The sequence below is a fragment of the Pinus tabuliformis genome, chromosome 2_2 (genome assembly GCF_031772625.1).
Source record: "Pinus tabuliformis cultivar Carrire ecotype Pingquan chromosome 2_2, CPIR1, whole genome shotgun sequence".
NCBI classification, from domain to species: domain Eukaryota; kingdom Viridiplantae; phylum Streptophyta; class Pinopsida; order Pinales; family Pinaceae; genus Pinus; species Pinus tabuliformis.
The window spans coordinates 1071131139-1071145819 of NC_142300.1; the positions used below are offsets into that span (position 1 = coordinate 1071131139).

At 34.5% G+C, this 14681-nt stretch overlaps 1 protein-coding gene across 1 annotated transcript; it reads left to right on the plus strand.

Annotated features, from left to right (window-relative positions):
* Positions 1–2669: 2669 nt before the first annotated feature.
* Positions 2670–8358, plus strand: LOC149197098 (glycerol kinase-like). Its single transcript, XM_089405739.1, has 4 exons — positions 2670–3155; positions 3410–3631; positions 5521–6511; positions 7932–8358. The coding sequence occupies exons 1-4, from the start codon at positions 3022–3024 to the stop codon at positions 8175–8177; spliced, it is 1593 nt and encodes a 530-aa protein (XP_089261865.1). The 5' UTR covers positions 2670–3021; the 3' UTR covers positions 8178–8358.
* Positions 8359–14681: the final 6323 nt, after the last annotated feature.

Sequence of the window (14681 nt, forward strand, 5' to 3'; positions counted from 1 at the left end):
CATCACTAGTTTGATTATGTCTATAATTTGTTACGGTTTGTGGTTTTTGGCACTCCAATACCCAATAACAATGGCTACTAGTTGTAGTTTGTGATCCTTGTGTGTTAGTAAGTTTATGTAAAATAGGTCACTTTGTAGGATTGATTTCTAGATACATTCAGTATTCAAATAACTTTCCTATGTAACTGGAAAATGCAATGTTTTATGTCTTCGTCGGATGGGAGTTTGTCAATAGGATGATTTAGTATCGAGATTGATTCTTTGACATAGCAATGGATGAAAATATGTCAAGAATTGTGGATCCTATATATATGTCATTGATGGTCAAAAGCAATTATATCTTAAATGGATCAAGTGGAAGCTTGAAGTTGGTGGTGGAGAAATAACATAGTCTATGAGATTTCAGAGTGGATAGAACTGTTGATGAAGACCAAACCAAACAAAGATCAAAGTGAAATATGTTTATGCGATGTCAATATTGTAATTTGAGCATTAAGGGAGGGTGTTAGGATTAATACTTACATTAGTAAATTTGTTTGGGTTTGTTAGAGGTTGTTGATATATTCTCTCAACCCATCTCTCCAAGTTTGGAATTAGTTGGATCTCACTCCAACTATATAAATGTAATATATTTGGGATTGAATAAATGAATAATTTTGAGTATTTGTGTGTGCAAACAAATTTTTTTCTAGATTAATATTGATCATTCTCAATAATCCTCTCTATACTTTCAACCAACTAAGGAAAGTGAGTATATTTGAAATGATTAGATCAATCTTATATATATATATATATATATATATATATATATATATATATATATATATAGAGAGAGAGAGAGAGAGAGAGAGAGAGAGAGAGAGAGAGAGAGAGATATATATAAAGTTTGATCATTTGGAAATTGATCACTATAATAAAAATTGAATATGATATATTGACATTGATCCTCTTTGATAATGCTCTCTATACTTTCAACCAACTGAGGAAATTGAGTTAATTTCAAATGATCAGATTAATCTTAAATACATATATATACATAGTGTTGATCGTTTACAAATTTTGCATAACTACATGAGACTGAAACTAACCTATATCCATCTTAACCCTAACTCTAATAAGTGTCGAGAAGGATCAAATCGGTTGTTGTGTAAATATTTCCTCAAGTTTTTCACTCAAAATAAGGTTTTCACTTCAAGAGATTTGATCCCTTTTGAAGCTTGATAAATCTAGGATTAAGATAGATATAGGTTGATATAGGTTTACACTTCAAGGAATTTGATCTCTCCACTAAAATTAAGATGAATTTATAATTTCAAAATATATTATTAATTTTAAATTTGTAATATATTAAATTAAATATTTATAATAAAAAATATGTTTTTATAGAATTAATTGTCTTATACAACCCAATAAGGGGGAGATGTTGCAGTGTCCACCAAATAAAACATTAAATAAAAAATCATAATAATAAAACATAATGTTGAGTCAAACAAAAATGAATAATAAAAAATCAATTCAATTTATTATATTGTAATTTTTTTATTAATAAAATTACAAACATTTTTTCCAATTAAAATAATATATATTATATATATATTATATATATATATATATATATATATATATATATATATATATATATATATATATATATTGAAATAATTATTCATATTTTTGTAAATATTATATTTTAAAATTTTGTATTTAAATTTAATTAATAAACATTTAAAAACTTAATATTTACACTCAACTATTTTTGTAACTATATGTATCATGATTTTAATAAAATTAAAAATGTGTGAAATTTATATAAATAATATTATTAAGAACTAATATAGAGTCATCTTAATTAATTATGGAGCTAGCAAGCGTTGAGAGGAAATTTATATCTCTACATGCAAATCTTTCCTCAAGTTTTACACTCAAGAGCCAAAAAAAGAGGTCTAAGTTTTGAGAGATTTAATCACTTTTTCCATTTAGTAAATCCCGAGTTAACATGAATCTATGTTGGTTTAAAACATATTGCATAGGATTGTATTATCATCCTAGAATATATCAAATTATAAAAATAAAAGCGATATTAAATAGAAAGAAAAAATAATATAATAGGAAAATGTTTATATATTTATAAAATAGTTAACTATTTAAATATAATATTAATTTATTTATTTTTTAAGTGATGGAGATAAAATGCTAACCATTATATTAATTATGTTGATAAAGATGTGTTAGATTTTAGAGTTTTTTCATTATAATTATTTTATGTAGTCGAGATTTAATTAAAAAAAATATTTGTCCTATCATTTAACAAAAATATTGTAATTAAATTTTATTAAATTATTTAATAGAGGTTTATAATTATTTATATTATTAAAAAAAATTCAAAATGTTGCTAACTTCCAACGCTAAAACTTAAATTCTAACCAACATCGTTGTCACACTTATCTTTTATTGTCACACTCATCTTTATCTTGATAAGATCAATATTTCAACCCAATTCACATTCAACAACCTAGTTTGTGTGATTAAACTTGTATATTAACAAGACATTCATAGTATTCAATGCCACAGTTTTGGTCGTTGAGGCTCCATAAAATGATAAAAGGTTTTTGTTCTATTTGTCAAAGGATATGGTTGTGGTTTGGTGTGACGATAACCCCAACTGAATCCTGAAAGGTTGGAGGAAAATTTATAATTGAACTTGGCCGTTGATCCATGCGTACGTAATCAGAAATATGGATGGGAAATAATCATGGAGCAACCAAAATTTGGTCAGCGCTCTCTGAAAAAACCTGGGCATTAGTCCTTGATTATGTAATGAAATATGGATAGAAAATAGCTATGGAAGCAGCCAAAATTTGGCCAGCGCTCTATAATAGAACCTGAAGTGAACGGGATAAGTACAAAAGCCATAGAATGAGGAGTGGATATAGATTCAATATAATGCCATCCTGATTAAAAACTATATATAAAGAGCTCTGTAAAGAAGAAGTGGACAATTTCTCTTCGTTGGAATCAACCATGGAGAAGGAAGAAGCATTCATTGGATCAATTGATCAGGGCACTACAAGCACCAGATTCATCATCTATGATCAATCTGCAAAAGTTGTTGCTGCTCATCAAGTTGAATTTACACAGATCTGTCCTCAAGCCGGGTGGGTTTCCTCCCTGAATTCAATTGTATTTGGTTTTTAAGTTGATTTGTATATGGTTGCAGGGTGATTAGGATTGATGAATATGAATATAAGTGCGTTGGTTATAGGTGGGTTTGATTTAATTCTTTGATTTTGTTGCTGCTTGTGGATATTAAGATGATGGGATTGCTTGAAAATGTGTAAGGAATGAGTTTGTTTTTGGTCATGGCGACTTATGAAAACTGCTAAGATGGTATTTGTGTGGGGTATTGCAGGTGGGTTGAGCATGACCCTCTGGGGATTCTGGAGACTGTGAAGATATGTATGCAGGTAGCATGCGAGAAGGCAAAGGCATCTGGTAGAGCAGTGGAAACAGGACTCAGAGCCATTGGAATTACCAATCAGAGGGAGACAACCATTGTATGGAGCAGAAGCACTGGCCTTCCTCTTTACAATGCCATTGTATGGATGGATGCAAGAACCAGCTCCATCTGCAGGTTAGTTTGACGACTGTGTTGGATTTTCTTTTGAGACATATCTTCCGCATCCAAAAAATATAGGCAATTCAAATATTTATGTGATGGATCCCGAAGATATATCTCAAATCAAATTAACACTCTATTCATAGAAGCCACTATTCAGAGATTCAAAAGCCTCCATTCAGAGATTGTGTTGAATATTTCAAACGAATTTAGATTCTATGTCTTTAAATTCTTTATCTTTTTAATCTATTTTGGGTGTGTTGTTTTTCATTTTGTTGGGTGTGTTGTTTTTCAACAAATTTTTAATCTATGTTGGGTGTGTTGTTTTTCATTTTGTTGGAGACTAATTTGCTCTCTATCGGATCATGGGAATCCATCGTTAACCAGTTCAATCCATTCTTTCATATTTTTGACGCACTTAAGCGGTATAGGACGGAGCCATCTAAACTAGGCTAGTTTGGAAAAATATGCCCATTGTCGAGATTGTTTGCATTTTTTGGGATTTACTTCAAGCAGTATCCCCTGAAGAACTGCACCACAATGAGTAGATTTCCTTCCATTTAAATGCCCCCAGTCGTGGGGATATTCATTACATTGTAATCATCTGGGACTTGCATCCGGCTTCATCCCTTTTCAACTCATACCTTACCAGTTGGACATATCACAGAGAGAATGTAAACGTGGTGGACAACTTAACACTTTGTCAGCCTCACCAGCAAATCAATGCCTGGTTTGCATACTGCTTATTTTTTTAAGCCCGCCTTGGCTATTTGATGAATTTTGCAAATTTCTGGACCTTCTCAAAGCTTGATGGTTAAACAGTTGAGAACTATCATTGAAGAAATATGATACTCCCTTACAGCGTTTTCAAATTACACCGTTTATAGGGTGGGGGCTTCTCTTGGCCCCTCTTGTTTAGGAAACAACATGGTGGAAATCTTAACTCTCGCTTGACCTTACCACTTTACCAACGCCCTGTCGGCAATGCTTGCATATTTTTGAAAACCCACCTTTGCCTTGTCCGCAATGCTTGCATATTTTTGAAAACCCACCCTTCCAATTCGGCTTATTCTACGTTCTTGTTTTCATTTATCAGCTTTATCAGCAAGCATTTGAGGTTGCAGATTAAAGAAATAATTCCCTTGCCTTTTTCCATTTTCACTTCACCCCGCTTTTAGGGTGGGATCTTCTATATTCTCTCAGCCCCTTTTCTTGAGATATCCACAGAACTAACAGGCACTTGCGGCTTCCTAGTTTTCATTGATTAGCAGAGGCAGAAGAAAAGTAGAATATTGAAATAATTAGTTCAGTGTGTTTGATCAATAAATACACCTTTTTAGAGATCAATTGGCACTTACGAAGCAGCCAGTAAAACTCGGATGAACTATTTGCAAATAGATTCCAAACCCCAAAATTCTAGAGGAGCTTGGAGTCCTTTTCCCGAACTGCTAGAATGGAACTATTATTCCTAATCTTGAGGAGAGACTCTCCTTTATGAGAGATTGATTTCTAAATCTTTGAATGTGGTTACTTATAGCATATTTTCAGAAGCGTATCCTCCAGTCCATCAGACCATTCTCAGGATCTATTCATCTAGGTTGCCAATCCGAAGAAAACCTAATTGGAAAGTCAATTTTAAAACCATTTCCTCAAAGTCAATTTGAAGAAATTTATTAACTTTTAAGCAACCTTCTCTTTTCTGTCAAGGCATTACGTTCATTCATGGGAAATGGTCTAAACGAGTGCCTATTTTGATACCTCTTGAATTTCTCACCTTGAATTTCTGAAGCTAATGTTTACAGTATATACAAGTTGGATTTGCTATATAGCAAGTGAAATTTAAGGTTACAAAACTACAATTTCTTCATCTTACACTTGATTCATATTGTTCATCATATATGTAGGAGGTTAGAAAAAGAACTACAACATGGCAAGAATCATTTCGTGGAAACCACTGGCTTACCGATAAGTACATATTTCAGTGCCCTGAAGCTTATGTGGTTGTTGGAATCAGTAGATGCTGTTAAGAGTGCAGTCAAAAATGGTGATGCATTATTCGGGACTGTGGATAGCTGGTTGATTTGGAATTTAACTGGGGGCATTAAAGGAATTAGGAAAGATGGAACAGAAGTTAAGGGCAGTCATATCACCGATTGTTCAAATGCAGCTCGCACCATGTTAATGGATTTGAAAACACTTGATTGGCATGCGTCTACCCTTGAGATTTTGAAAATTCCTACAACCATTCTTCCTCAGATTATTAGTAACGCTGAAGTGATCGGAGAAATTGTTCAGGGATGGCCTTTTGCTGGAACCCCACTTGCTGGGTGCTTGGGAGATCAACATGCTGCCATGCTTGGTCAGTCTTGCAGGAAAGGTGAAGCAAAGAGCACTTATGGTACTGGATGCTTCATTCTTTTGAACACAGGTCAAGAAGTCATTGCCTCTACCAATGGCTTATTGAGTACAGTGGCATTCAAACTCGGACCAAATGCACCTACAACTTATGCTTTAGAAGGCTCCATAGCCATTGCTGGAGCTGCCGTACAGTGGCTGAGGGACAGCCTTGGTGTAATCCAAAGTGCCAGTGAAATTGAAGATCTTGCCAAATCAGTGGAGAATACTGGGGGCGTTTATTTTGTTCCAGCCTTTAATGGTTTGTTTGCTCCCTGGTGGAGAGATGATGCCAGAGGAGTTTGTATAGGAATAACACGTTATACAACAAAAGCCCATATAGCTCGGGCTGTGCTTGAGAGTATGTGCTTTCAAGTAAAAGAAGTCTTGAATGCTATGAGTATAGATGCCAAACAAGATGAGAAGAGGCAGGAGAATGAGGAGTTTCTTCTGAGAGTAGATGGAGGAGCATCAGTGAATAACCTTCTCATGCAGATTCAAGTAAGTTGCATATTTTCCCTCTGTAATTGGAACATAACACATTTAAATCCTCTTTCTTTAGCATACTGTGCAACCATGCAATGTATTGAAATATAACCATAATACATATATGATATTATGTTGCTAATCAGACTGTCTCCTCCACATAGGTGAGGTACACAGCTAGATGTTTCAAATTTAGTTAAATCCTAATATTTTTCCATTCAGAGTATGTTTACAAAGCGAATAGAATGCAACTACCCCCGTTACCATAACATTGATATGGTGTCAAGGATTCAATGTAGTCTAAGTGCTCTGCAATATAGAGACAACCAATAAAGGTCGAACAGTAAGGTCAGAAGTTCAATTTGAAACTGTCTAGCTATTAGAATTCATAGATCATGAATTCCACAAGTGTGATATATATATGACATTGATATCGTGTCAAGGATTCGATGTACTCTAAGTGCTCTGCAATAATAAAGGTCAAACGGTCAGGTCAAAAGTTCAATTTGGAACTGTATAGCTATTTTTTTTAACAAACTGGTGAATGGGTAACTGCCAGACCTAATCTAAGGAAGACCCAGAATCAATTCTCATAGCTGCCACTATAACACCAAGGGCACATCCAACAACCTGCAAGCAGATATACTAATTTCTTATAATTTTGCAAATGCCAAGACTCTAGCTAGTGGGGAGTCTACTCCTTGGGCCGCACACCATAACAATACAATATACTCAATATGATTTGAACCCTGACCTCTTGGGTTTCACCCAACAAACCCAATAGCCTCACCACACATCACTGTATGGAACTGTATAGCTATTAGCATTCATAGATCACAAAATCTATAAGGAAGTATGATATATATATTGATGGGGAGCATTTCTACTCACAGATAATGGAAACTCCCAAAGTGTATTCATGATATTCACAATATTGGGTATGCTTTCAACCAGATGAAACTCGACTAGAGCATAGTGCTTGAATACTATTTTTAACCTTTAGGCAGGATCAGAGTGCAATTACTCTTTGACATTATCCTATATTCATGGATTAAATTTGAAACATAAAATGCCATTAATTTGCATGTATTATTATATGTTAGTGACCGGACCTACCTTTTACAACATTTAGCATCATAATTCTACCAAGCAAAGTAGATAGGCAAATTCAAATGGGATATGTTAGAATCAAGGGTGAACAATCGTATTGTGTTAGCATTTTTAGTCCATTATGGGTTGCTTTTATTTATTCTCAAACATGTTTTTTAATAACATTGTCACAATCTTAAGCGGATTATTGTAACTGCAATTTGTTAGATCTTGAGATCTTCCTTTGAAAGTAATTTTTCAGTGAGGTCATTTATCAGGACAAACTTAATTTTGTGTTAAGTATATCTTGTTTCTCTCCCCCGGGACTAACCTTTTTGTTTCACAGGCCGATCTAATGGGAAGTCCAGTGCTAAGACCCGCAGACACGGAGACTACTGCATTGGGTGCAGCATATGCTGCAGGTCTGGCCACTGGTGTTTGGACCAACGAACAGATATTTTCCTCTGGAGCTAAACAAGAAGAACCTACAGTATTTTATCCAAAAATTGGGGAGGAGCATAGGAAAAAACGATATGAATCATGGTGTAAAGCTGTAGAAAAGACATTTGACCTTGCAAATCTCTCTTCCTGATGCATGCACTATTTCATCTTTGCAGTGTTGTAGACTAAAAGAAAAAGCAGCATGATTGTGCAAGGACCATATTTTATTGCATGAAAATTCTATATAGCTTTAAATTGTTGCAGTCTTTACTTATCCTGTATTTCTAATAAGTTGCAATGTGAACTTTGATTAGGTTGATTTGTTTTCTTGAGCTTCTCGGTGGTCTCCTCTTTATAGATCCTTGTAAGTCGGTTAATGTTTTTACATAATTCATGGATGCATTGTATGTTATCATAGATACTGTAGAATGCAATAGTAAGACAACAGTGTTTCGATTTTTAGGTTAAAATTCCTTTCAGTATGGGCCATTCATTGATCCATTGTTCATTGTTAATTTTCCAATATCAGATTCAATTTAATATTTTTAGCAATATTTATAATTAGAAATTATCAAATTTACTAAATTAAATTTTTGAAGTGTTAAATAAGCCAGCTTAGTTCCATCTTAACTCCAAATCTATTGAGCCTCAAGAAGCATTAAATTTTTCAGTATGTAAAATTTTTTTTGAATGCAAAACTTGAGGAAAGATTTGCATGTCAAGATATTCAATCCCTCTGAGCCCTTGGAGATCCCAAGTTAATATAAAGCCCTTGGTAGATCCCAATTTAATATAAATCTATATTGTTTCTTAATAATATTATTTATATTTATATAAATTTCACATAGAAATATTTTTGTTTTTAATTTTATTAAAACTCTAATAACACATTTTTCTTTGGCATTTTTTATAAAAATAAATTATTTTAATTTTTAAATTTGAAATATATATATATATATATATATATAGGTATTAATTAAATTCAAATATGAAGTTCTCAACTGTAATGTTATTAATGTGAATCATTATTTTAATTTACATGGTAAAATGAATATATATATATATATATATATATATATATATATATCTATATCTATATCTATATCTATATATATATATGATGATGATGATGATGATGATGATGATGATGATGATGATTAACATCCACTAAAACCAATGTGGTCTATCAGATCTCAAGAAAAGAGATTCTAATTGTCATTCTTCAAAATCTTGTTTCTATGATCGAAGAGTAAGGAAATAAGCATTCCAAGATCGCTATAGTTGGGTTGGCTTAATAAGTCAAGAATATTGGAGGTGTGACTGGTGATAGGGAATCGAGAGGAGATGTGTGCAAGAGTTGGGGAGTCTACAAGGAAGTGTTTTTCATCTTCCACCTTCCTACTATCACAAATCTGACAAATTATATCGTCCCACGGAGTCTTGGGAGTAGACCACTGCCTGGTCTCACTCCGAAGCTCATGAGAGTTAGTTCTAATCCTAGTGATGTTCATTTTCTTCTTGGTGCTAGTCAACATAGAGAGATAATTCTGGTTATTGAGGGTGGGATTGATCACCTCCTTATAGTACCTTAGCTTCCTTTTACCCTCCAGCTCCTTAGCATCCCACATCTTGTCCTTAAAATTGGAGGCAATAGTATCTTTGATATTGTCCTTGCTTCCCACGATGATCTCCTCCTTAATCCCCCAAAGGTTGAGCCAAGACCGAGCATCCTGATGCCACCCGCGCTTGAAGCAATTTTTGGGAGCCTCTTGGATTCCATATTGTGAAGCTTCTTCTTATACATTAGATATCTAAACATAGCCACACTTTCAACGGGGGATAGGTCAGCTTCAATCAAAAGGATAGGATAGGGATTATTTCCCTTGATCTTGAGGTTATAGGTTATGAATTGCTTTTGGATCATCTCAATCTTTCTGCATGACTCCCTAGATATACTGCACCCCCAAACTTCACATTTGTATAAGATAACAATGGTGACGAGAGTCTCAAAGAGGAACTTTTTTTTATTCCAAATGTAAAGATCGGTTGACTTACAATTGTTTTCAAGCTCATAATAAGCTTTCCAACCTCCATAATTCTTTTCTCAATGTTATAATTCCAATTGAGCTAATGAGGAAAGTAAATACCCAAATATTTATAAGAAGAACCCTGCTCAAGACAGTGGGTATCATAGACGAAACTACCATGGGTGATCTTTTTGGATTTAATGATCATGACGTTAGCCTTATCAATATTAACTGTCATACCCATCTTGGAGCAGTAGACATGAAGAGTCTTAAGTTGCTTGGCTAGGTCATCATGGTTCCTTGCAAGAAGAACAATATCATCAGCATAAAGGAGAAGAGTAATGATAGTAGCAGCGAGCTCGGTGCCTTTGTAGCGCGCAGTTTCTAGACACTCCTCTAGTTTATCGATGTATATACCAAAAGGGGTAGGGGAAAGGGGACAACCTTGCTTAACCCCGATATTACATTTAATATCTTAGACCACCCTTCATTGGTCTTAAGCTCGGCAATGATAGTCTCGTAGAGGCGGATCACAACAATCCTCAGTTCAAGAGGAACCATGATCTCTTCAAGCCTCGCCCAGAGCTTATCTCGGGGGACAATGTCAAAATCTTTTCTAAACTCCACAAAACAACAAAAGAGATTGGTTTTACTATTGCGACATTCCTCTGCGATAATCCTAAAGGTGACAAGGTGGTCGATGGTAGAGTGATGTCTCCTAAAACCAACTTTCCCTTTAGCTCTTTTACCTTGGTTCTCAAACCAAAGGCTAAGCTTCTTTTCCATAATGAGCCCGTAAAGCTTGGCTAGGATGTGGCTAATCATAACGGTCATGTAGTTAGAGGGCATGCTTTTGCCCCCATTTTTGAAGATAAGCACAACAAGGCTTTGCGTCCAAAGGTTAGGGAAGCCATGCTTTACAGCCAAATTGAGAAGCTTGTGGAGATGAGGAATGAGGATAGATTTTCTCATTTTAAAGATCTCAGCTTGGTAACCTTCAATATCTTTGGCTTTCCCATTAGCGAGCTTATTAATCCTAAACTCAACGTCTTCCAGAGAAAAAATAGCATCCTTAATAGGAGTGTTTAAGATGGTGCCCATGGTGTCCGAAGAGTCATACATCTGCTTAAGATAGTTATCCCAATTTTCTAGGGGGGTCAAATGATTATCTGTAGTTTTACGAACAAGCACATTATGCCAAAAATTTATGGGCGCAACTTTAGAAAGGTGGAGAAGATGCTCTTGTCTCTTATTAATATATGACCTCTTATTCCTCTTAATGGCAGCTTTGCATATACTTATATTATGGAACTTAATGTTTTCATTAGGGGCATCTATGATTGCTTTCCTAGCAATTTTATAGTCTTTGTGATACCAAGGATTGGAATTTTTATTATTTTTCTTATACGAAGTATTATTAGAGAATTTGCTAATGGTGGTGGAAAGGGTAGTAATAAAATGGTAATAGATTTGATCAATGTTGTTATTATAAGTGAGGGAGTCTAGATTTGTTTCCAAATCCCTTAAGAAAAGATCGACATTACTTCTATCGAAGTGAATATGACTTTTGCTTTCATTGTTCTCCTGCATGTGGGCGGTATGCATAACAATATTGAGAGATAAAGACAAGTGAGTTAGGATGAAGGGGGGGTGTTGGAATATAATCCTAACATCTACATTTATTTTTTAGCCTAAGTATCCTTGATTTAGCCACATGCACTAAAAATAATGTTCACACTTTGTTTTTGATAAACTAGCTCGGTGGACCAACTTTCCCTTGTTTTTTGCCTTTAAAGGCTTAATATTATAGAAATATTGATTCAACCACTTTCCTAAACCATTTAGACATCTAAGTGCATGTTCACACCTAACGACACCTCATCCACTTGAGTTATGTTGAAAACTGTGCAATAAGAAATGTTATATTTAGAATGTGCTAAAAATAGACCTTCTGAAAATAGCATGTCTAAAAATAGCAGTTTGGCCTGTGAGGTCATTGGCCACTTTGGGTGAGAGGGGAAATTGCTAAAAATAGAAAGTTCTAAAAATAGCATTTCTGGGTCCCTTCCTATTTATCGCAGTCCTAGTCCATCTATAGGAAGTAAAATTAATTTTGGTCTTAACAGGAGTTGTAAATATTGATTAATTAATTCAGTTGAGTTAATTAGTTAAGGAAATTCGAATTTGAAGCCTTTGTGAGCATGCACATGAGTTTCCTCCACTGATTGAGGGAATAAGCATGAGTTCTATAATGAGAGAATCAGTTGACTTAGTTCTAACTAGTCAAGTCTAGTTAGATTATTTTAACAAGTTGTTAAAATAATAAAATATAGTTTGTTAATACTTGCACGCATGTGACAACTATTATTTTAGATGACTGAGGATTCACTCATGGATAATTGTTGCATGTCAGTTCTATCAGAGACCCAGTTGAGATCAGATGTGGGACAGTGTACTATTAGATGCTTGATTATTTCTAGTAAGTAGTTTTTACATGGTTGAGGAACTAGTGTTCTCAAGGAATACGTAGTTGGACCATTGGTTGTTTTTGGTATGTTGGAATTAATAGCATAATCTTTTGGTATTATTTCCTAAGCAAACTACATAAGGACCATAGGGAAAGCCTATATAAACAGGGCTTGAGTGGTTCATGAGACATATCTTGATATCTTCATAGTTCATTGAGAACTGAATAGCTTGAGAGCTAATTCTTTTTGTATTGTGAAGAGGATTTCCACTTGGTTGATAATACATGGTTGGGGTTTTATGCTAGTGCTTTCCCCTGGATATATCTTGTGTTATGTGTGATTATTTTTCTTGATTAGTTATGCATGTTTCTACTTGATGTTGCTCATGAATTCGATTATGCTTCCGCTTAATGTTTTGTATTAGTAGAATAAGTATTATGCTTTAGGAAATTGCATATATCGGTTTTTTCTATAGGTAAAATTTCTACAATTTGAGGATTAGCGCCCCACATGAAGATTCCCCCTTAAATCAAGGGATTTGGTCCCCCGGACCATTTTAGCATGTTTTAAAGTTGCCTTCGTATGTCCAACCTTCACCTTCCACATATATACAAATATAAATCAATATTATTACAATCTCCAACACGTAGCCACTTTTTATTTCCCCTTGTTGGCGCATTGTGATTTCACATCACATCGTTGCATTACCATTTTGTGCAGCACACATCACGTTTCATATTGAAGTGTCACACCTCTTTGCATGTCGCATCACAATTTTGTTTATCAATCTAATTTTTAATATTGTGCTGCAGTGAAAACCCTTTACTCATCATGCCATGAAATTTTGCAATGTGATACACAATCACACCATAATCCATCCCTACATCACATAACATATTGGTTTGTTAGTCTAGGCTTAAGTGTTTCTCTATGACACAATTGTTTAGATTTTCATGTGATATTATTTTGTGATGTATTTCATAGTTGAGTTGCCATACATCGACACTATGGCACATTACTAAGTCATATCACATCGCAATCTTGATTAGCGCAAAAACACATCTCTTAGCCTTAGACTGTACTTCTTTTTTACATTGTACACCAAGTCTGAAATTGGGTGAAGTGCAGGCGGACTCTTGGGCCATAGCACGGAGCTGCAGCAAACGTAGAAAATGGAGCTTTCTAGTTCATCTGTTCTAATGAATATCTTTGATCTTCTAGGTTCAATTGATTTGTAGTTCTTCATTATATCATCATCTGAAGAGATGACTACTCCCAAGAGAAGACCTATAAAAGAACCTATTCAGGTAGATTTCGAAGAAAGTACCATCACATTAGTGCCCACTTATGCTGATACAAAAGTGCTATATTGATAAATCCATTTCTCTAGAATGGTATGAATTCTAGAAACTGTTTACTAGGAGATAATATCCCAATGGGGAGGAGGACATAAATGTATCTCAAAATGTCACAAAATCATGTTTATATAAAGTGGCTTCTCACCCAACAACGTTTCCATGTGGTGAGACTATAGAGTGGATAGGCAAGTGCATTGATATTAAATAGATGACCATCATAGGTAGTCATGGAAATGAATTTGTTGCACTTACTTATCCTTGGATATATGAATACTACAAGTTGCCAAAACACCCAATCACATTCTTAGTAGCTAGTTACAACAAGTTTAATGTAAACAACAAAGATATCTGAAGGATTTGGTAGTAATACCCCCAACAAGTTTAGAAGCAGACAAAACATGATATGTAAAACAAAGTCACTTAGAAGAGCATATCAGATGATCATGGTTATGTGTTGTAGACTAAATGGTGTGGCAGCAACAAATTTCTTCCAGGACAGCTTGGTTTCACTTGTGTATACATGCTCAGATGATGGGACCAACTTCAATTAGGATGAAATTATTTCCACATCCATCTAATCCAATGTAATAAATGTTCAAAATATAGTAGAAGGGAAGCAACCAAAATTCCATGTAGCTTCCTACCTACTTAATGACATATGTGTTAGTTGTGAGTTTGAGGTGATAGGGTGGGGATGGGCTCTCACTTCAGACATTCGACTTGTGCATATTTACTACAAGGAGTTATGGGATAGCTAGCATACAACATCATATACAAATATGGTGGAGGGCTTCATTCACCA